At 52.0% G+C, this 24,116-nt stretch overlaps 1 protein-coding gene across 1 annotated transcript in view; it reads left to right on the top strand.

Moving 5' to 3' along the window:
* Positions 1-279: 279 nt before the first annotated feature.
* The window catches only part of sf3b2 (splicing factor 3b, subunit 2), a 31,176-nt gene continuing 7,339 nt past the window's right edge, over positions 280-24,116 (top strand). Inside the window, exons 1-6 of the mRNA XM_085976337.1 lie at positions 280-526; positions 1,062-1,211; positions 11,604-11,693; positions 21,640-21,747; positions 22,036-22,143; positions 23,308-23,453. Coding sequence (XP_085832463.1) covers positions 326-526; positions 1,062-1,211; positions 11,604-11,693; positions 21,640-21,747; positions 22,036-22,143; positions 23,308-23,453 — 803 coding nt within the window. The 5' untranslated portion in view covers positions 280-325. The remainder of the gene's footprint in view (positions 527-1,061; positions 1,212-11,603; positions 11,694-21,639; positions 21,748-22,035; positions 22,144-23,307; positions 23,454-24,116) is intronic.

Raw genomic sequence — 24,116 nt, 5'->3', positions numbered from 1 at the left:
GGGGGTCAATTGGAAATTTCAAAACTGAGATTGGTAGATTTTTGTTGGGTCTGGGTAATAAGGGTTACGGAACCCAGGCCGGCCTCCTGTTCCTAACAGAGTACACAGCAAGCATTTGGAAGAGAAAAGGTTGCTTAAGGTCACCGGTGGGACTCGGCATCGTAACTGGAAGGGCGGTTGGCTTTCCCCTTTCTCTTCTGGCTCCTGTTTACTCAGTGGTGCGACCGGGTGGGGCAAGTGGGGCCTAACTGTTCTCTTGTCGCTCGCACTGACCCGTGACCTGACCCTTGTCCCGCAGCTCGTGGCCAGACCGGACGTGGTGGAGATGCACGACGTCACTGCGCACGACCCGAAGCTGCTCGTCCACCTGAAGGCCACCCGCAACTCGGTGCCGGTCCCCCGGCACTGGTGCTTCAAGCGCAAATACCTCCAGGGCAAGCGCGGCATCGAGAAGCCCCCCTTCGAACTGCCCGAGTTCATCCGCCGCACCGGGATCCAGGAGATGCGGGAGGCGCTCCAGGAGAAGGTAAAGCTCGCACTGGCGCCAGTCCCGGGGGGCGGGGTGGGGACTGTATTGCATCCCGGAGACGTATGTGGGGTTAATTCTACAAGGTCAAGAGGAACGTGCCACTCGGTGATTGATTCAGGGGGGGTTGGCAGCCCTGCCCCAGTGAGAGTCGGTACCGTCCGCGGGGTGTGGAGCAGGGCAGAGAGGGAGATTCAAGAGTGGGGGCTGGACGAATTCGTGTTGCGCTCATCATTGGAAAGGTGCGGGGCGGAGCGATCACGAGCCACGCGCCGTGGCTCCCACGGGGAGAGCTTCCAGCGTTGGGGCGACTGGCATCCCAGAACCTCCCTGCCTTGGTTCAGCTGCCTCTGCCACCGGGATCACCGCAGTGCTGCATCAGTGCCCGCCGGGGGGCTGTTGGGCCCCAGTGCCCGTGAGCTGGGAGGGGGAAGGGGTGGAATTGGAGCGGGGTAATGGGGCCAGCTGCGAGAGTGAGCTCAGGGGCAGGAATGGCTACGCTCTAATCGTGTGTGTGTGTGTCGTTCGTCCACAGGAAGAGCAGAAGACCATGAAGACTAAAATGAGGGAGAAAGTGCGGCCGAAGATGGGCAAAATCGATATCGATTACCAGAAGCTGCACGACGCTTTCTTCAAATGGCAGACGAAGCCCAAACTGACCATCCACGGGGACCTGTATTACGAGGTAGGGCTGCACAGAGCGCTGCCTTCAGCAAGACGCAGGGGGTCGCATCGCTCGCTGTCATTGTCTACTGGGGCATTCATTAATTTCAGGGGCGCGGGGGGCAATGTTCCTGCTCATTTTTATTGGGTGCACCGTGCAAGCTCTGTGATGTAAGAAAAAGGAGACTTACCATCAAGTAACTTTAAAGTAAGCTTTAAGTAACTTATAAACACACTATATACAAGGGAGGTCTTTACCATGCCTCTGGTAGAAGCCTCTTACAATACTGAACAGACCAGTATTTATACCAGTCCAACAGGAAGTGACATATGACAGGAAGTGAGGTATGTACACAGTTCATAGTTCACAGTTCACAGGAAGTGATGACATAACTTCCCGGAAGTTATTATTTTTATCACATTCTTCCCTCCTGCAGGATTAGGAGGCTGTGGTCTACCTTTTGGTCCGCAGCCGCCGAACAAGGAAGAGTCGCACCCGTTTGGATTCCCGTCGTAGAGGGTCGCTGGTCCGCTTACATGCGGTTGGCCATTGGTCAGAGTCTGTGTGGCCTGGATTGCCCTGTGAAGGGTCGGGGAGATCATGGCTTCGAGTACGAGCCCCAATAGGTTCAAAGTCGGACTGCCTCTGTTCAGAGGGAGGTGCAGAGCTGGTCTGTGGCGGATCAGTACTTTCATGCGCGGTACTGGGAGGGTCGCAACCTTGAGCACGGGGTTCTACCGGCACCAAGCTAGTTGGTGTCCGATCAGGATCCTGGAGAGGGGTACCCGATAGGTCCCAAGAGTTTCCTGGTGAAATGCCATCACCCGATGTCCCACTAGGTCCTGGTGGGCAGGGAGCCAGATCCCGTAATGATACGGTAGATTCTCGGCCGTCGGAATATCGTATGTTTGCATAGGTGGGGTTGGCATCGGTTAGTTCGACCTCGTCTACAAGAGGGTCATTTTTAGACGTCCGAACGTATCTTCGGAGTAATACAGGTCCAGGAGTAGTTAGCCATGACGGGAGTGATGTCCCATGAGATGAGCGACGCTGGAATCCAAAGAACCGCTCATGAGGTGTAGTATTTGTGGCTGTAGAAAGCAGGGACCGTATAGAGTGCAATGCATCCGGAAGCACTGTTTCCCATTGCTGGTCTGGTAGGCCCCGAGATCTTAAAGCGAGACGTACGGAATTCCAGATGATACCGTTATACCTCTCTACCTGCCCATTTCCGATGGGATGGTATGGTGTTGTTTTGCTTGTAGCAATTCCCCGTTCTGAGAGGTAGTCCTTGAGTTCCCTTGACATAAAGGATGGACCCCGATCTGAGTGAATATAAGCCGGCATGCCACAGAGAGAAAATACCTGCTCAAGGCAGCAGATTACTGTGGACGCCAGCATATTGGAGCAGGGGAAGGCAAACGGAAAACGTGAATATTCGTCGATCATGGTGAGCAAATATGTGTTCCGAGTTGAAGAGGGCACTGGGCCCTTAAAATCGATGCTAAGTCGTTGCATCGGTTGGGTTGCATGTATGAGTATACCATCTGAGGGGCGGAAGAACTGAGGTTTTAATTCCGCACAAAGCCGGCATTCTGAGCATATTTTCTTTACATCTCCAGTGGAAAAAGGGAGATTCCGTGATCGTACGAAATGTAGCATGCGCGTAACGCCAGGATGACACAAACCATTGTGGACATCCATGAGAGTGGAGGATGACATAGTGGAGCAGAATGCCCGTGTGAGGGTGTCCGGGGCCACATTCTCCTTGCCAGGCCGATAGAGAATGGTATAACCAAAAGAGGCCAGTTCCATCCTCCAAAGTTGTATTTTATTATTCTTAATTTTGGTTCGTTTTCGATTATCGAGCATGAAGGCGACTGATCGTTGGTCCGTGATCAATGTAAAGTGCTGGCGAGCTAGAAAATGGTTCCACTTCCGTACTGCCTCTATGATGGCTGTGGCTTCTTTCTCAACCGGAGGATAATGTAGCTCGGCACCTTGTAAGGTCCTGGACATAAATGCTACAGGACGACCTTCCTGATTCAGAGTAGCCGAGATCGCCACCTCCGAGGCATCACATTCAACCACGAAAGGGAGATTCTCATCAATGGAGTGAAGAGCCGCTTTCTCCAACTGTTTTTTGAGAAGGTTAAAGGCTGCAACAGCCGCTGTTCCCAGTGGAAATGATCTAGCATGCAGCAAGGGTTGGATTTTGTCCGAAAAATGAGGAATCCATTTAGCGTAGTATGCAAACAGACCGAGAGCCCGACGTAAAGAAGCCGGATTCTTAGGTGACGGGAGCTCTTGGAGCGGGCGAAGTCTTTCTGGGTCTGGCTTAATGATACCATTGCCTACGCAGTAGCCAAGGATGTTGATGGTCGGTTGCGACTCAACAGATTTGGATTCATTCAGGGTCAAATTACGGCGATGGAGGGCATCCCGAAATTTTTGGAGGTTGGAGTCGTGTTCCTGTTGATCGTGACCTGCAATGGTAATGTTATCAAGATAGGGAAAAGTGTCCCTTAGGTTTTCCTGCTTAACCAGGCCATCCATTGCCCGTTGAAAGACAGCCACTCCATTAGTAACCCCGAATGGGAGGCGACGAAATTGGTACAGCCGTCCATTAGCCTCAAAGGCTGTGTACTGCTTATCTGAGACCTTCAAGGGTAACTGATGATAGGCACTTTTTAAATCGTAAGTTGAGAACACTTTGTATTCGGCCAGTTTATTAACCATATCATCAATGCGTGGCAATGGGTAGGCGTCCAAGTCGGTATATTGATTGATGGTTTGCGAATAATCAATGCATAGTCGCTGTTTGTGAGGTTTTAGAGGGTTCTTGACAATGACGACTTGAGCCCGCCAGGGCGACGAACATGGTTCAATGATATCCTCTGCTAGAAGTCGAGAGATTTCAGTCGCAATAAAAGATTGGTCTTCCTGATTAAAGCGCCGCGATTTCGTTATTATCGGTTGGCATTGAGGCGGAATACTGGCAAATAATGAGGGTTCATCAAGTGAAGCTGCTGATAATGCACAAAATGGTAATTTAGACGGTATATTAGAAATAGTAAGTCCGGGTTTGGATCCACCAAACTCAATGGTGAGTTTCTTATGCTGTTTTTGGAAGTCCAGCCCTAAGAGGAGATCACTACATAAGTCCTTGAGCACCGAAAGTCGGGTGGAGGGATACATACGACCATGAAGTGTCATATCAACAACACAAAAGCCGGAGATTCTGGTATTAAGTGATGACTGGGCCATCGCAATTGCCTGGTCCGATGGGAAGACATGTAGTTTCAATTTCGCAACAATCTGTTCCTTAATGAAACTATCAGTACTTCCTGAGTCAATTAAGGCATCTAAGGTATGCCCTTTAATTGAAATTTTTGTGGCTGCATGAGACAGGTTCTGTGGGCAAGCAGCTGTAATTGGTGTCGTTGCACAGAGAGTGGCTAAAACTCTCGGTGTGCTTCTTCGGGAGAGAGCTCGAGAGGAAGCTTGATAGGTCCTAGCTGGAGCATCTTGATAGGCCCTAATTGGGGCAGTTCGGTAGGCCTTAGCTGGATTGGCCCTCGTAGAGGCCCTTGATAGGCAAACTTTAGCAAAGTGTCCTTTTTTCCTGCAATAACTGCAGATTGCATTGCGAGCAGGGCAGGTTTTCCTAGGGTGAAAAGCATCTCCACAAAAGAAGCATTCCTTCCTAGATTGCCAAGAGGCTGCTAAAGTGGGGTCGTCCTCCTCTTCTTCATCAGAATTATCAGAATTAGATTCCCCCATGATAGGGTTTACCTGAGACCGCTTGAATTGTCTGGTTGCAGCTACAGCAGCAGATCGAGATCTGGGCAGCTGATAGAGGTCTGCATTTCTCTTTGCCAAATCCAGTGAACAAGCTAGGTCAAAAGCTTTTTGTAGCTCAAGTGTTTTACTTTCTAGTAGACGCTGGCGTATAAATGGAGAGGCAATCCCGCAGATGAAAGCATCACGAATCATTTCTTGGCGGTACAGCTCAGCTGAGGCTGCCTGAAAGTTACAATCTACGCTGAGCCTGCGAAGTTCTTGCAGGAATTCGTCAATTGATTCCCCTGGCCCTTGTCGGGCTGTGGCCAGTAGATGTCTAGCATAGACCTCATTTGGGGTCTTCGCATACAGTTTCTTAAGTGCCCGAATCACCTCTTCGTAATTATCCCATTCATCAACATATTCGAACACTTTTGGGGTCACATAATTGACAAGTATCTTCAATTTAGCAGGAGCATCCGCTTTACATTCATCCAGAAAATTCTCAAAAGTACGATACCAATGCTTCCATACCCTGCCAGCTGCTGGTGTATTCGGGTCCAAGTCCAGACGAATAGGTCTAAGGATTTTCTCCATGATGGGTGGTTCCCTGGATCCTTAACTTCCGAGTTTGTCTGAAGGTCTAGTATTTGTCAGTGTAAATACTAAGTTACTTAAATTGATGTAAGAAAAAGGAGACTTACCATCAAGTAACTTTAAAGTAAGCTTTAAGTAACTTATAAACACACTATATACAAGGGAGGTCTTTACCATGCCTCTGGTAGAAGCCTCTTACAATACTGAACAGACCAGTATTTATACCAGTCCAACAGGAAGTGACATATGACAGGAAGTGAGGTATGTACACAGTTCATAGTTCACAGTTCACAGGAAGTGATGACATAACTTCCCGGAAGTTATTATTTTTATCACACTCTGTTTTTTCCATTATGAAGCTGCTGAGCGGCCTGTGCGGGAACTTCAGATTGCTGTGCGGCTAAAAGGGAACGTTGGCGGGAGGGGTTCTGGTGGGTCATTTGAAACCCGAGGACCCAGGCTCCATCCCCGGCCTATGCTGTTAGCTGAGTGACCTGTCCGGGGGGGGGGGCGGGAATTAGCCAGGGTTCCTGATCACTATCCAGTGACTTCTGGGAAAGTGCGGTCGGGCAAGAGTGTGATTCGGCACCCCACGGCCGAATAACTCTAACATCAAGGCTGTGAGATTGGATTCAGCAAAATCCCGACCAGTTTACTCGTGTCCTTCAGGGAAACGGGCCTGCTGCCTTCACTGGATGCCAGTTCCCCTCTACGTGGCTGATCCTTATACTCGGAATGGGCAGTAAAAACGGCCCACACCCCAGAAACAACTTAAAATCCAATCTCTCCACACCTTCACAGGCCCCCTGAAAACTGGACTGGCTGGGCTTTCAGTTGCCTCTCCTAACTCCTCTTCTGCGCCCGCTCCATGTCTGAGCTGCCAACACTCCCCGCCAGCCTGGAACGTTTCACTACGTTCAGTGTCAGCTGTGGCTCAGTGGGTAGCACTCTCTCGCACCTGAGTCAGAAGGTTGTGGGTTCGAGCCCCACTCCAGAGACTCGAGCTCCATAATCTAGGCCAACACTCCCAGTGCCAGTGCTGAGGGAGCGCCGCACTGTCGGAGGGGCAGCACTGAGGGAGCGCCGCACTGTCGGAGGGGCAGTACTGAGGGAGCGCCGCACTGTCGGAGGGGCAGTACTGAGGGAGCACCGCGCTGTCGGAGGGGCAGTACTGAGGGAGCGCTGCGCTGTCGGAGGGGCAGTACTGAGGGAGCGCTGCGCTGTCGGAGGGGCAGTACTGAGGGAGCGCCGCACTGTCGGAGGGGCAGTACTGAGGGAGCACCGCACTGTCGGAGGGGCAGTACTGAGGGAGCGCCGCACTGTCGGAGGGGCAGTACTGAGGGAGCACCGCGCTGTCGGAGGGGCAGTACTGAGGGACCGCCGCACTGTCGGAGGGGCAGTACTGAGGGAGCGCCGCACTGTCGGAGGGGCAGTACTGAGGGAGCGCCGCACTGTCGGAGGGGCAGTACTGAGGGAGCGCCGCACTGTCGGAGGTGCCGTCCTTTGAATGAGACGTTAAACTGAGGCCCCGTCTGCGTGCTCAGGTGGATGTGAAGGATCCACGCACTATTTCGAAGAGAACCAGGGGAGTTCTGTCCTGGGCCCATCCCTCAGCCATCACCTAAAGCAGATTAAAACATTGCTGTCTGTGGGATCTTGCTGTGTGCAAATTAGCTGCCATGTTTCCCACATTACAACAGTGACCACACTTCAAAATATACTTCATTGGCTGTGAAGAGCTTTGGGATGTCCTGAGGTGGTGAAAGGCGCTATATAAATGCAAGTCTTTCATTTTCTGAGTTTATCCTGTGCAGGAATCCCTGTAGATATGGGAGTGCTTCCTCCGAGATGGCACTGTCCATAATGAAAGAACATAAGAAATGAGAGCAGGAGTCGGCCATTCGGCCCCTCGAGCCTGCTCCGCCATTCAGTGAGATCACGGCTGATCATCGACCTCAACTCCACTTTCCCGCCCGATCCCCATATCCCTCGATTCCCCCAGAGTCCAAAAATCTCTCGATCTCTGCCTTGAATATTCTCAACGACTGAGCCTCCACAGCCCTCTGGGGCAGAGAATTCCAAAGATTCACCACCCTCTGAGTGAAGAAATTCCTCCCCATCTCAGTCCGAAATGGTCGACCCCTTATTCTGTGACCCCTGGTTCTGGACACTCCAGCCAGGGGAAACAACCTCTCAGCCCATCAATCCCCCTCAGAATCTTGTGTGTTTCAATGAGATCACCTCTCATTCTTCTAAACTCCAGCGAGTATCGGCCCATTCTACACAATCTCTCCTCATAGGACAACCCCCTCATCCCAGGAATCAATCTAGTGAACCTTTGTTGCACCGCCTCCAAGGCAAGTATATCCTTCCTCAGATAAGGAGACCAAAACTGTGCCCAGTACTCCAGGTGTGGTCTCACCAAGGCCCGGTACAATTGGAGCAAGACTTCCTTACTCTTATACTCCAACCCCCCCTTGCAATAAAGGCCAACATGCCATTTGCCTTCCTTAGTGCTTGCTGGACCTGCATGCCAGCTTTCTGTGTTTCCTGTACGAGGACACCCAAATCTGTCTGAACACCAACATTTGAAAGTTTCTCACCTTTTAAAAAATATTCTGTTTTTCTATTCTTCCTACCAAAGTGAATAACCTCACATTATACTCCATCTGCCACCTTGCTGCCCACTCACTTAGTCTGTCGATATCCCTTTGCAGACTCTGTTCTCCCCACAGCTTACTGTCCCACCGAGCTTGGATACATTACACTCGGTCCCTCCATCTAGATCATTAATATAGATTGTGAATAGCTGAGGCCCCAACACTGATCCTTGCGGCACCCCACTAGTTACATCCTGCCAACCTGAAAAAGATCCGTTTATCCCTACTCTCGGTTTTCTGTCCGTTAGCCAATCCTCTATCCATGCTACTATATTACCCCCAATCCCATGAGCCCTTATCTTGTGTAATAACTTTTAACACGGCACCTTATCGAATGCTATTTGGAAATCCAAATATACACCATCCACTGGTTCCCCTTTATCTACCCTGCTCGTTACATCCTCAGAAGACTTTAAAAGGATTATGTTGTTGTCCGAAGACTGTAATCTAATCTCGGCAAGTGCAAATGATTGTTGTAAAATTGATGTACTGTGTAGATTTATGACCTCTGGATTTCTCTAATTGCATTATAACCTTCTAATTGCTCCCTGCTAATCAGTTTATTGCAGAGGCCCTGGTTCTAAAATGACACCCCTTCCTCACCAGAGCAGTGCCACTCACTGAGACACACACATTGCACACTTTGCAAGCTGGCCTGCATTGACTCCCTTCTGCAAATGGCAATAGATGCGAGATCAATTGTTAATTTTAAATGGGAGATTGATAGCTTTCTGTTAACCAAAGGTATTAAGGGATATGGGGCAAAGGTGGGTAGATGGAGTTAGGTCGCAGATCAGCCATGATCTCACTGAATGGGGGAACAGGCTCGAGGGGCTGGATGGCCTATGTTCTCTTTGAATTGCAATTCCAGATTGGCACAAAAGGTGTTCAAAAGTTTTGATGGAGTATACAAGGAGAGAGTGTTTCCCGTGGCAGGAGGGTCGGTAACCAGAGGACACAGATTGAAGATAATCGGTAAAAGAACCAGAGGGGAGATGAGAATGTTTTTCCGCAGCGAGTTGTTGTGATCTGGAATGTGCTGCCTGAAAGGGCGGTGGGAGCAGATTCAATAGTAACTTTCAAAAGGGAATTGGAGAAATACTTGAAAAGGAGAAATGTGCAGGGCTGTGGGGAGAGAGCAGGGGGGAGTGGGACTACAGGAAGCTTTGTACTATCCGGCCCCGACGGGACCGAGCTGTTGCCGTCCCATCAAAACTGCCGGACAAACCAGCGCTAATGTTGAAACATAGAGATTTTGAGCTCCGTATCTGGCAACAAACCCTGTTGCTTAGCAACAGCTTCTAAACAGTCAGCCGTACCTTGCAAACGTCTCTGTAGCTTAGCAACAGCTTCAGCGAGACCTTGCAGAGCCTGACTGGTGGAAAAAAAAGCAACGAAAAGAAAAAAAACCTAACGAAACGGCTCCTGATTTTTGCCGGTGGCTCGAGCATTCCGGACAGTTAACCTCCGGAAAAACCAAAGTTTCCTGTAATTGGAGAGCTCTTTCAAAGAGCCGGCACAGGCACGATGGGCCGAATGGCCTCCTATGCCGAGAGATTCTGTGGAACAGACAGCTGATCTCGGTGAGAGCGCATTGGAGGTAGTTTGGGGAGGGGAGATCCCGGGTTACAGCACGTCTGCAGACTGCCCCAGCGGAGTTCAGCGCACTCAGCAAAAACCAGCAATGTAACCCGGGACCTCATGTTGTGTAGGCCAAGTCCCGTTCACCCATCACCCCCTGTGCTCACTGACCTACACTGGCTCCCGGTCCGGCAACGCCTCGATTTCTAAATTCTCATCCTTGTTTTCAAATCCCTCCTACAACCCTTCCTATCTGTGTAACCTCCTCCAGCCCCTACACCCCTCCCTATCTCTGTAACCTCCTCCAGCTCGTACAACCCTCCCTATCTGTGTAACCTCCTCCAGCCCCTACACCCCTCCCTATCTCTGTAACCTCCTCCAGCTCGTACAACCCTCCCTATCTCTGTAACCTCCTCCAGCCCTACAACCCTCCCTATCTCTGTAACCTCCTCCAGCCCTACAACCCTCCCTATCTCTGTAACCTCCTCCAGCCTTACACCCTCCCTATCTCTGTAACCTCCTCCAGCCCCACAACCCTCCCTATCTCTGTAACCTCCTCCAGCCCTACAACCCTCCCTATCTCTGTAACCTCCTCCAGCCCTACAACCCTCCCTATCTCTGTAACCTCCTCCAGCCTTACACCCTCCCTATCTCTGTAACCTCCTCCAGCCTTACACCCTCCCTATCTCTGTAACCTCCTCCAGCCCCACAACCCTCCCTATCTCTGTAACCTCCTCCAGCCCCACAACCCTCCCTATCTCTGTAACCTCCTCCAGCCCCTACAACCCTCCCTATCTCTGTAACCTCCTCCAGCCCCTACAACCCTCCCTATCTCTGTAACCTCCTCCAGCCCCTACAACCCTCCCTATCTCTGTAACCTCCTCCAGCCCCTACACACCCCATCTCTGTAACCTCCTCCAGCCCCTACAACCCTCCCTATCTCTGTAACCTCCTCCAGCCCCCGACAACCCTCCCTATCTCTGTAACCTCCTCCAGCCCCACAACCCTCCCTATCTCTGTAACCTCCTCCAGCCCCTACAACCCTCCCTATCTCTGTAACCTCCTCCAGCCCCTACAACCCTCCCTATCTCTGTAACCTCCTCCAGCCCCGACAACCCTCCCTATCTCTGTAACCTCCTCCAGCCCCTACACACCCCATCTCTGTAACCTCCTCCAGCCCCTACAACCCTCCCTATCTCTGTAACCTCCTCCAGCCCCCTACAACCCTCCCTATCTCTGTAACCTCCTCCAGCCCCTACAACCCTCCCTATCTCTGTAACCTCCTCCAGCCCTACAACCCTCCCTATCTCTGTAACCTCCTCCAGCCCCTACAACCCTCCCTATCTCTGTAACCTCCTCCAGCCCAACAACCCTCCCTATCTCTGTAACCCCCTCCAGCCCCACAACCCCCCGAGATCTCTGCGTTCCTCCAATTCTGGCCTCTTGCGCATCCCCCAATTTCCATCGCTCCACCATTGGCGGCCGTGCCTTCAACTGCCTGGGCCCTGAGCTCTGGAATTCCCTCCCTAAACCTCTCCGCGCCTCTCTTCTCCATTAAGACGCTCTTTAAAATCTGTCATTGACCCAGATTTTGGTCGCCTGTCCGAATATCTCCTTATGTGGCTCGGAGTCTGATTTACGCTCCTGTGAAGGGCCTTGGGGCGTTTTACTGTGTTAAAGGCGCTGTATAAAAGCACGGTGTTGTTGAGTAGGACAGTGTGTGTGTTTGAGGTGACTGACGGAAGGAGCCCATGTGGTTAATTGAACCTGTTTTGTTTGCTTGAACCAATAGGGCAAAGAGTTCGAGACCCGGCTAAAGGAGAAGAAACCAGGGGACCTGTCTGATGAGTTGAGACTGGCCCTCGGAATGCCTGTGGGAGCTGTAAGTAAATTCCCTTCCCTCGGAACTGCATCTCGTTGCATCAAATACCACATTAAAGCTGCCTGCAGTGTTATACAGTGACAGACCCGTACCCGCCAGTACTGTACCCCAGTGTTATACAGTGACAGACCTGTACCCGCCAGTACTGTACCCCAGTGTTATACAGTGACAGACCCGTACCCACCAGTACTGTACCCCACTGTTATACAGTGACAGACCTGTACCCACCAGTACTGTACCCCAGTGTTATAGTGACAGACCTGTACCCACCAGTACTGTACCCCAGTGTTATACAGTGACAGACCCGTACCCACCAGTACTGTACCCCAGTGTTATACAGTGACAGACCCGTACCCACCAGTACTGTACCCCACTGTTATACAGTGACAGACCTGTACCCGCCAGTACTGTACCCCAGTGTTATAGTGACAGACCTGTACCCACCAGTACTGTACCCCAGTGTTATACAGTGACAGACCTGTACCCACCAGTACTGTACCCCAGTGTTATACAGGGACAGACCTGTACCCACCAGTACTGTACCCCAGTGTTATACAGCGACAGACCTGTACCCACCAGTACTGTACCCCAGTGTTATACAGTGACAGACCTGTACCCACCAGTACTGTACCCCAGTGTTATACAGTGACAGACCTGTACCCACCAGTACTGTACCCCAGTGTTATACAGCGACAGACCTGTACCCACCAGTACTGTACCCCAGTGTTATACAGTGACAGACCTGTACCCACCAGTACTGTACCCCAGTGTTATACAGTGACAGACCTGTACCCACCAGTACTGTACCCCAGTGTTATACAGTGACAGACCTGTACCCACCAGTACTGTACCCCAGTGTTATACAGCGACAGACCTGTACCCACCAGTACTGTACCCCAGTGTTATACAGTGACAGACCTGTACCCACCAGTACTGTACCCCAGTGTGAAACAGTGACAGACCTGTACCCACCAGTACTGTACCCCAGTGTTATACAGTGACAGACCTGTACCCACCAGTACTGTACCCCAGTGTTATACAGTGACTGACCTGTACCCACCAGTACTGTACCCAGTGTTATACAGTGACTGACCTGTACCCACCAGTACTGTACCCAGTGTTATACAGTGACAGACTTGTACCCACCAGTACTGTACCCAGTGTTATACAGCGACAGACCTGCACCCACCAGTACTGTACCCCAGTGTTATACAGTGACAGACCTGTACCTACCAGTACTGTACCCCAGTGTTAGTGACAGACCTGTACCCGCCAGTACTGTACCCCAGTGTTATACAGTGACAGACCTGTACCCGCCAGTACTGTACCCCAGTGTTATAGTGACAGACCTGTACCCACCAGTACTGTACCCCAGTGTTATACAGTGACAGACCTGTTCCCACCAGTACTGTACCCAGTGTTATACAGTGACAGACCTGTACCCACCAGTACTGGACCCCAGTGTTATACAGCGACAGACCTGTACCAACCAGTACTGTACCCCAGTGTTATACAGTGACAGACCTGTACCCACCAGTACTGTACCCCAGTGTTATACAGCGACAGACCTGTACCCACCAGTACTGTACCCCAGTGTTATACAGTGACAGACCTGTACCCACCAGTACTGTACCCCAGTGTTATACAGTGACAGACCTGTACCCACCAGTACTGTACCCCAGTGTTATACAGCGACAGACCTGTACCCACCAGTACTGTACCCCAGTGTTATACAGTGACAGACCTGTACCCACCAGTACTGTACCCGTGTTATACAGCGACAGACCTGTACCCGCCAGTACTGTACCCAGTGTTATACAGTGACAGACCTGTACCCACCAGTACTGGACCCCAGTGTTATACAGCGACAGACCTGTACCAACCAGTACTGTACACCAGTGTTATACACTGACAGACCTGTACCCACCAGTACTGCACCCCAGTGTTATACAGCGACAGACCTGTACCCACCAGTACTGTACCCCAGTGTTATACACTGACAGACCTGTACCCGCCAGTACTGTACCCAGTGTTATACAGCGACAGACCTGTACCCACCAGTACTGTACCCCAGTGTTATACAGCGACAGACCTGTACCCTCCAGTACTGTACCCCAGTGTTATACAGTGACAGACCTGTACCCACCAGTACTGTACCCCAGTGTTATACACTGACAGACCTGTACCCACCAGTACTGTACCCCAGTGTTATACAGTGACAGACCTGTACCCACCAGTACTGTACCCAGTGTTATACAGTGACAGACCTGTACCCACCAGTACTGTACCCAGTGTTATACAGCGACAGACCTGCACCCACCAGTACTGTACCCCAGTGTTATACAGTGACAGACCTGTACCTACCAGTACTGTACCCCAGTGTTAGTGACAGACCTGTACCCGCCAGTACTGTACCCCAGTGTTATACAGTGACAGACCTGTACCCGCCAGTACTGTACCCCAGTGTTATAGTGACAGACCTGTACCCACCAGTACTGTACCCCAGTGTTATACAGTGACAGACCTGTTCCCACCAGTACTGTACCCAGTGTTATACAGTGACAGACCTGTACCCACCAGTACTGGACCCCAGTGTTATACAGCGACAGACCTGTACCAACCAGTACTGTACCCCAGTGTTATACAGTGACAGACCTGTACCCACCAGTACTGTACCCCAGTGTTATACAGCGACAGACCTGTACCCACCAGTACTGTACCCCAGTGTTATACAGTGACAGACCTGTACCCACCAGTACTGTACCCCAGTGTTATACAGTGACAGACCTGTACCCACCAGTACTGTACCCCAGTGTTATACAGCGACAGACCTGTACCCACCAGTACTGTACCCCAGTGTTATACAGTGACAGACCTGTACCCACCAGTACTGTACCCGTGTTATACAGCGACAGACCTGTACCCGCCAGTACTGTACCCAGTGTTATACAGTGACAGACCTGTACCCACCAGTACTGGACCCCAGTGTTATACAGCGACAGACCTGTACCAACCAGTACTGTACACCAGTGTTATACACTGACAGACCTGTACCCACCAGTACTGCACCCCAGTGTTATACAGCGACAGACCTGTACCCACCAGTACTGTACCCCAGTGTTATACACTGACAGACCTGTACCCGCCAGTACTGTACCCAGTGTTATACAGCGACAGACCTGTACCCACCAGTACTGTACCCCAGTGTTATACAGCGACAGACCTGTACCCTCCAGTACTGTACCCCAGTGTTATACAGTGACAGACCTGTACCCACCAGTACTGTACCCCAGTGTTATACACTGACAGACCTGTACCCACCAGTACTGTACCCCAGTGTTATACAGTGACAGACCTGTACCCACCAGTACTGTACCCCAGTGTTATACAGCGACAGACCTGTACCCACCAGTACTGTACCCCAGTGTTACACAGTGACAGACCTGTACCCACCAGGACGGTACCCCAGTGTTGTACAGCGACAGACCTGTACCCACCAGTACTGTACCCCAGTGTTATACACTGACAGACCTGTACCCTCCAGTACTGTACCCCAGTGTTATACAGTGACAGACCTGTACCCACCAGTACTGTACCCCAGTGTTATACAGTGACTGACCTGTACCCACCAGTACTGTACCCAGTGTTATACAGTGACTGACCTGTACCCACCAGTACTGTACCCAGTGTTATACAGTGACAGACCTGTACCCACCAGTACTGTACCCAGTGTTATACAGCGACAGACCTGCACCCACCAGTACTGTACCCCAGTGTTATACAGTGACAGACCTGTACCTACCAGTACTGTACCCCAGTGTTAGTGACAGACCTGTACCCGCCAGTACTGTACCCCAGTGTTATACAGTGACAGACCTGTACCCGCCAGTACTGTACCCCAGTGTTATAGTGACAGACCTGTACCCACCAGTACTGTACCCCAGTGTTATACAGTGACAGACCTGTTCCCACCAGTACTGTACCCAGTGTTATACAGTGACAGACCTGTACCCACCAGTACTGGACCCCAGTGTTATACAGCGACAGACCTGTACCCACCAGTACTGTACCCCAGTGTTATACACTGACAGACCTGTACCCACCAGTACTGTACCCCAGTGTTATACAGTAACAGACCTGTACCCACCAGTACTGTACCCCAGTGTTATACAGCGACAGACCTGTACCCACCAGTACTGTACCCGTGTTATACAGCGACAGACCTGTACCCCAGTGTTATACAGTGACAGACCTGTACCCACCAGTACTGTACCCCAGTGTTATACAGTGACAGACCTGTACCCACCAGTACTGTACCCCAGTGTTATACAGCGACAGACCTGTACCCACCAGTACTGTACCCCAGTGTTATACAGTGACAGACCTGTACCCACCAGGACGGTACCCCAGTGTTATACAGCGACAGACCTGTACCCACCAGTACTGTACCCCAGTGTTATACAGCGACAGACCTGTACCCACCAGTACTGTACCCCAGTGTTATACACTGACAGACCTGTACACACCAGTACTGTACCCCAGTGTTATACAGTGACAGACCTGTACCCACCAGTACTGTACCCCAGTGTTATACAGCGACAGACCTGTACCCACCAGTACTGTACCCGTGTTATACAGCGACAGACCTGCACCCACCAGTACTGTACCCCAGTGTTATACAGTGACAGACCTGTACCCACCAGTACTGTACCCCAGTGTTACACAGTGACAGACCTGTACCCACCAGTACTGTACCCCAGTGTTACACAGTGACAGACCTGTACCCACCAGTACTGTACCCCAGTGTTATACACTGACAGACCTGTACCCACCAGTACTGTACCCCAGTGTTCTACAGTGACAGACCTGTACCCACCAGTACTGTACCCCAGTGTTACACAGTGACAGACCTGTACCCACCAGTACTGTACCCCAGTGTTACAGCGACAGACCTGTACCCACCAGTACTGTACCCCAGTGTTAGACAGTGACAGACCTGTACCCACCAGTACTGTACCCCCAGTGTTAGTGACAGACCTGTACCCACCAGTACTGTACCCCAGTGTTACACAGTGACAGACCTGTACCCACCAGTACTGTACCCCCAGTGTTATACAGGGACAGACCTGCACCCACCAGTACTGTACCCCAGTGTTATACAGTGACAGACCTGTACCCACCAGTACTGTACCCAGTGTTATACAGTGACAGACCTGTACCCACCAGTACTGTACCCCAGTGTTACACAGTGACAGACCTGTACCCACCAGTACTGTACCCCAGTGTTAGTGACAGGCCTGTACCCACCAGTACTGTACCCCAGTGTTATACAGTGACAGACCTGTACCCACCAGTACTGTACCCCAGTATCATACAGTGACAGACCTGTACCCACCAGTACTGTACCCCAGTGTTACAGCGACAGACCTGTACCCACCAGTACTGTACCCCAGTGTTACACAGTGACAGACCTGTACCCCCAGTACTGTACCCCAGTGTTATACAGTGACAGACCTGTACCCACCAGTACTGTACCCCAGTGTTACACAGTGACAGACCTGTACCCACCAGTACTGTACCCCAGTGTTATACAGCGACAGGCCTGTACCCACCAGTGCTGTACCCCAGTGTTATACAGTGACAGACCTGTACCCGCCAGTACTGTACCCCAGTGTTATACAGCGACAGACCTGTACCCACCAGTACTGTACCCCAGTGTTACACAGTGACAGACGTGTACCCACCAGTACTGTACCCCAGTGTTATACAGCGACAGACCTGTACCCACCAGTACTGTACCCCAGTGTTACACAGTGACAGACCTGTACCCACCAGTACTGTACCCCAGTGTTATACAGCGACAGACCTGTACCCACCAGTACTGTACCCCAGTGCTCCACAGTGACAGACCTGTACCCACCAGTACTGTACCCAGTGTTATACAATGACAGACCTGTACCCACCAGTACTGTACACCAGTGTTAGTGACAGGCCTGTACCCACCAGTACTGTACCCCAGTGTTATACAGTGACAGACCTGCACCCACCTGTACTGTAACCCAGTGTTATACAGCGAGAGACCTGCACCCACCAGTACTGTACCCCAGTGTTATACAGTGACAGACCTGTACCCACCAGTACTGTACCCCAGGGTTATACAGTGACAGACCTGTACCCACCAGTACTGTACCCCAGTGTTATACAGTGACAGACCTGTACCCACCAGTACTGTACCCGTGTTATACAGTGACAGACCTGTACCCACCAGTACTGTCCCCCAGTGTTAGTGACAGACCTGTACCCACCAGTACCGTACCCCAGTGTTATACAGTGACAGACCTGTACCCACCAGTACTGTACCCCAGTGTTATACAGTGACAGACCTGTACACACCAGTACTGTACCCCAGTGTTATACACTGACAGACCTGTACCCACCAGTACTGTACCCCAGTGTTATACAGTGACAGACCTGTACCCACCAGAACTGTACCCCAGTGTTACAGTGACAGACCTGTACCCACCAGTACTGTACCCCAGTGTTATACAGTGACAGACCTGTACCCACCAGTACTGTACCCCAGTGTTATACAGTGACAGACCTGTACCCACCAGTACTGTACCCCAGTGTTATACAGTGACAGACCTGTACCCACCAGTACTGTACCCCAGTGTTATACACTGACAGACCTGTACCCACCAGTACTGTACCCCAGTATCATAGTGACAGACCTGTACCCACCAGTACTGTACCCCAGTGTTACACAGTGACAGCCCTGTACCCCCAGTACTGTACCCCAGTGTTATACAGTGACAGTCCTGTACCCAGCAGTACTGTACCCCAGTGTTACACAGTGACAGCCCTGTACCCCCAGTACTGTACCCCAGTGTTATACAGTGACAGACCTGTACCCACCAGTACTGTACCCCAGTGTTACACAGTGACAGACCTGTACCCCCCAGTACTGTACCCCAGTGTTACACAGTGACAGACCTGTACCCACCAGTACTGTACCCCAGTGTTATACAGCGACAGGCCTGTACCCACCAGTGCTGTACCCCAGTGTTATACAGTGACAGACCTGTACCCACCAGTACTGTACCCCAGTTTTATACAGTGACAGACATGTACCCACCAGTACTGTACCCCAGTGTTAGTGACAGACCTGTACCCGCCAGTACTGTACCCCAGTGTTATACAGCGACAGACGTGTACCCACCAGTACTGTACCCCAGTGTTATACAGTGACAGACCTGTACCCACCAGTACTGTACCCCAGTGTTATACAGCGACAGACCTGTACCCACCAGTACTGTACCCCAGTGTTACACAGTGACAGACCTGTACCCACCAGTACTGTACCCCAGTGTTATACAGCGACAGACCTGTACCCACCAGTACTGTACCCCAGTGTTACACAGTGACAGACGTGTACCCACCAGTACTGTACCCCAGTGTTATACAGTGACAGACCTGTACCCACCAGTACTGTACCCCAGTGTTATACAGCGACAGACCTGTACCCACCAGTACTGTACCCCAGTGTTACACAGTGACAGACCTGTACCCACCAGTACTGTACCCCAGTGTTAGTGACAGGCCTGTACCCACCAGTACTGTACCCCAGTGTTATACAGTGACAGACCTGTACCCACCAGTACTGTACCCCAGTGTTATACAGCGACAGACCTGTGCCCACCAGTACTGTACCCCAGTGTTATACAGTGACAGACCTGTACCCACCAGTACTGTACCCCAGTGTTATACAGTGACAGACCTGTACCCACCAGTACTGTACCCCAGTGTGACACAGTGACAGACCTGTACCCACTAGTACAGGTATTGAATGCTGCAGTGGGAGGGTGGCTGCTAGATGGTCTTTCTGAATGGACGAACTCCCCAGTCTGTAATTATCTTATGGCTGTTTTTCAGTTAAAATGGACACAGTGTGAGCGTTGCACACCCTCCCTCCCCCACCACGGTTACACTGCGCTGAACAGTAGTTTGATTGGCGCCGGTGGAAATCCTTGCCTCAACTTTGCAATATGCAGTTCCCAGCTTCTTGTCCAAATCTTTCACGATTCAGATCCTGGTGTTTAAATCCCTCCATGGCCTCCTCGCACCCCCCCCCCCCCCCCCCCACTATCTCTGTAACCTCCTTCAGCCCTGCAACCCTCCCTATCTGTGTAACCTCCTCCAGCCCCTACAACCCTCCCTATCTCTGTAACCTCCTCCAGCCCTACAACCCTCCCTATCTCTGTAACCTCCTCCAGCCCTACAACCCTCCCTATCTCTGTAACCTCCTCCAGCCCTACAACCCTCCCTATCACTGTAACCTCCTCCAGCCCCTACAACCCTCCCTATCTCTGTAACCTCCTCCAGCCCCTACACCCCTCCCTATCACTGTAACCTCCTCCAGCCCCACAACCCTCCCTATCTCTGTAACCTCCTCCAGCCCCTACAACCCTCCCTATCTCTGTAACCTCCTCCAGCCCCTACAACCCTCCCTATCTCTGTAACCTCCTCCAGCCCCCGCAACCCTCCCTATCTCTGTAACCTCATCCAGCCCCTACGACCCTCCCTATCTCTGTAACCTCCTCCAGCCCCTGCAACCCTCCCCATCTCTGTAACCTCCTCCAGCCCCTACAACCCTCCCTATCTCTGTAACCCCCTCCAGCCCCTACAACCCTCCCTATCTCTGTAATCTCCTCCAGCCCCTACAACCCTCCCTATCTCTGTAACCTCCTCCAGCCCCACAACCCTCCCTATCTGTGTAACCTCCTCCAGCCCCTACAACCCTCCCTATCTCTGTAACCTCCTCCAGCCCTACAACCCTCCCTATCTCTGTAACCTCCTCCAGCCCTACAACCCTCCCTATCTCTGTAACCTCCTCCAGCCCCGACAACCCTCCCTATCTCTGTAACCTCCTCCAGCCCTCCAACCCTCCCTATCACTGTAACCTCCTCCAGCCCCTACAACCCTCCCTATCTCTGTAACCTCCTCCAGCCCCACAACCCTCCCTATCTCTGTAACCTCCTCCAGCCCCTCCAACCCTCCCTATCTCTGTAACCTCATCCAGCCCCTACGACCCTCCCTATCTCTGTAACCTCCTCCAGCCCCTGCAACCCTCCCCATCTCTGTAACCTCCTCCAGCCCCTACAACCCTCCCTATCTCTGTAACCCCCTCCAGCCCCTACAACCCTCCCTATCTCTGTAATCTCCTCCAGCCCCTACAACCCTCCCTATCTCTGTAACCTCCTCCAGCCCCACAACCCTCCCTATCTGTGTAACTTCCTCCAGCCCCTACAACCCTCCCTATCTCTGTAACCTCCTCCAGCCCTACAACCCTCCCTATCACTGTAACCTCCTCCAGCCCCTACAACCCTCCCTATCTCTGTAACCTCCTCCAGCCCCTACACCCCTCCCTATCACTGTAACCTCCTCCAGCCCCACAACCCTCCCTATCTCTGTAACCTCCTCCAGCCCCTACAACCCTCCCTATCTCTGTAACCTCCTCCAGCCCCTACAACCCTCCCTATCTCCGTAACCTCCTCCAGCCCTACAACCCTCCGCAATCTCGGCGCTCCTCCAATTCTGGCCTCTTGCACATCCCCCGATTTCCATCACTCCACCATTGGCGGCCGTGCCTTCAGCCGCCTGGGCCCCGAGCTCTGGAATTCCCTCCCTAAACCTCTCTGCCTCTCTCTCCTCCTTTAAGACGCTCCTTAAAACTGACCTCTTTGACCAAGCTTTTGGTCGCCTGACCCAATGTCTCCTGATGTGGCTCGGGGACAAATTTTGTCCGATTTACGCTCCTGTGAAGGCCTTGGGACATGAAAGGCGCTATAGAAATACAAATTGTTCTGTGTGAGAGCTTCCCTATGTGTTGGTAATGTTGCCCTTTGTAACGGTTCATGTTCTAATTCCAGTTTTGTATCTTCCACAGAACGCACACAAGGTCCCTCCCCCATGGCTGATCGCCATGCAGAGGTACGGCCCTCCACCGTCTTATCCCAATCTCAAAATTCCCGGCCTGAACTCGCCAATCCCGGAGGTAAGTCCGTCGTACGAAGCTTGTTTTGCCGCGAGAGAAATGGGGGGCGGGATCCGCACGGTCACAGTTTGCAAGGGCGTGACGGGCCAATGACCTGCCTCTCTGGGGCGGGGGGTTGGTTTCGACAGAGTAAATAAGGAGAAACTGTGGAAGGAGGGTCGGTAGATTGAAGACAATTGGCAGAAGAGCCAGAGGGGGAGATGAGATGTTGGGCCGGGAGCCGACCTGTGTTGTACTTTGCCCTGGAAAGGTTTCCACCTTTTTAAAGCTCCGTGTGCCCCTCCGCAGAGCTGCTCGTTCGGATACCACGCTGGAGGCTGGGGGAAGCCTCCCGTCGACGAGACTGGCAAACCGCTGTACGGCGACGTGTTTGGAACCAATTCCCTGGAGTTTCAGGTAAGTGAAGCCAGACCTGCACGAACGCAGCATCGTATTGCGCACCTCGAACCGCTTCACACCCCGTCAACCACATTGGAGTGCGGGGACTGTCCGGGTGGCTGTGGTGTGTGTGTGTGGGGGGGGGGGCGGTGTGTGGCAGCCATTTCGTGCACAGCGCCATCTCACGGAGATGAGAGCTTGCTACGGTTTATCAGCAGCCGCAATGCTACAATTGTGCATTTTAGGATTTACTTTTAGCAGAGAATAGTAAATTTAACCTGTTTTGTGATCTCTAATTTAATTTTAAGGAAAATCTGATGCATTTCATCTGATTGGACTGCGAGGGTTAAATTACGTTGCATGAACTAGGCTTGTGCTCCCTTTGTAGGAAAATGAGGGGTGATCTGAGTGAGGTGTTTAAGATGATTAAAGGATTCGATCGGGTCGAGAGAGAGAAACTATTTCCTCTGGTGGGGGGAGTCCAGAACAAGGGGGCAGAACCTTCAAATTAGAGCCAGGCCGTTCAGGGGTGATGTCAGGAAGCACTTCTTCACACAAAGGGTGGCGGAAATCTGGAACTCTCGCCCCCAAAAAGCTGCCGAGGCTGGGGGTCAATTGGAAATTTCAAAACTGAGCTGGAGAGATTTTTGTTGGGTGAGGGTATTAAGGGTTACGGAACCAAGGCGGGTCGATGGAGTTAAGATACAGATCAGCTGCGATCTCATTGAATGGTGGAACAGGCTCGAGGAGCTGAATGGCCTCCTCCTGTTCCTGTGTAACAGGCTCGAGGAGCTGAATGGCCTCCTCCTGTTCCTGTGTAACAGGCTCGAGGGGCAGAATGCCTCCTGTTCCTGTGTAACAGGCTTGAGGGGCTGAATGGCCTCCTCCTGTTCCTGTGTAACAGGCTCGAGGGGCTGAATGGCCTCCTCCTGTTGCTGTGTAACAGGCTCGAGGGGCTGAATGGCCTGTTCCTGTGTAACAGGCTCGAGGGGCTGAATGGCCTCCTCCTGTTCCTGTGTAACAGGCTCGAGGGGCTGAATGGTCTCCTCCTGTGTAATAGGCTCGAGGGGGCTGAATGGCCTCCTCCTGTTCCTGTGTAACAGGCTCGAGGGGCTGAATGGTCTCCTCCTGTTCCTGTGTAATGGTTACAGGTTGAAAGAGGTTTCTGATCTTCCCTCGCAGGCGAAGACTCAGGAAGAGGAGCTGGACCGGACACCCTGGGGTGAGCTGGAGCCTTCTGATGAGGAATCTTCAGAGGAAGAGGAGGAGGATGATGAGAGCGATGAAGATAAACCAGACGACACTGGGTTCATCACACCAGCCGACAGGTAGTGACTTGGGACCGAGCGGAAACGAGGTGTCGGTGGGTGGGTGGTCAGTGCTTAATGGTGTGGGGGTTTCGCTGTGTGACTGTGACCATTGTAAACTATCTCAACCTGTCTGCAGCCTTTGACACGGTTGACCACTCCATCCTCCTCCAACGCCTCCCCTCCGTCATCCAACTGGGTGGGACTGCCCTCGCCTGGTTCCATTCTTATCTATTCAGTCGTAGCCAGAGAATCACCTGCAGCGGCTTCTCTTCCTGCATCGTTATCTCTGGTGTCCCCCGAGGATCTATCCTTGGCCCCCCTCCTATTTCTCATCTACATGCTGCCCCTTGGCAACATCATCCGAAAACACAGCCTGAGTTTCCGCATACGCTGCCGACTCCCAGCTCTACCTCGCCGCCACCCCTGTCGACCCCTCCACGGTCTCAAGTTGTCAGGCTGCTTACCTGACATCCAGTTCTGGATGAGCAGAAATTTCCTCCCAACTAAATATTGGGAAGACCGAAGCCATTGTCTTCGATCCTCGTCACAAACTCCGTTCCCTGACCACCGACCCCATCTCTCTCCCTGGCAACTGTCTGAAGCTGAACCAGACTGTTCGCAGCCTTGGTGTCGTATTTGACACCGAGATGAGCTTCTGACCACACATTCGTTCCACCTCTG

This window comes from Somniosus microcephalus, unplaced genomic scaffold, assembly GCF_052327205.1.
Source record: "Somniosus microcephalus isolate GS21.2 unplaced genomic scaffold, FLI_Smic_1.0 unresolved_chr2, whole genome shotgun sequence".
NCBI classification, from domain to species: Eukaryota; Metazoa; Chordata; class Chondrichthyes; order Squaliformes; family Somniosidae; genus Somniosus; species Somniosus microcephalus.
The sequence above is the reverse complement of the archived record's forward strand: the minus strand, read 5'-3'. Positions and strand labels throughout refer to the sequence as shown.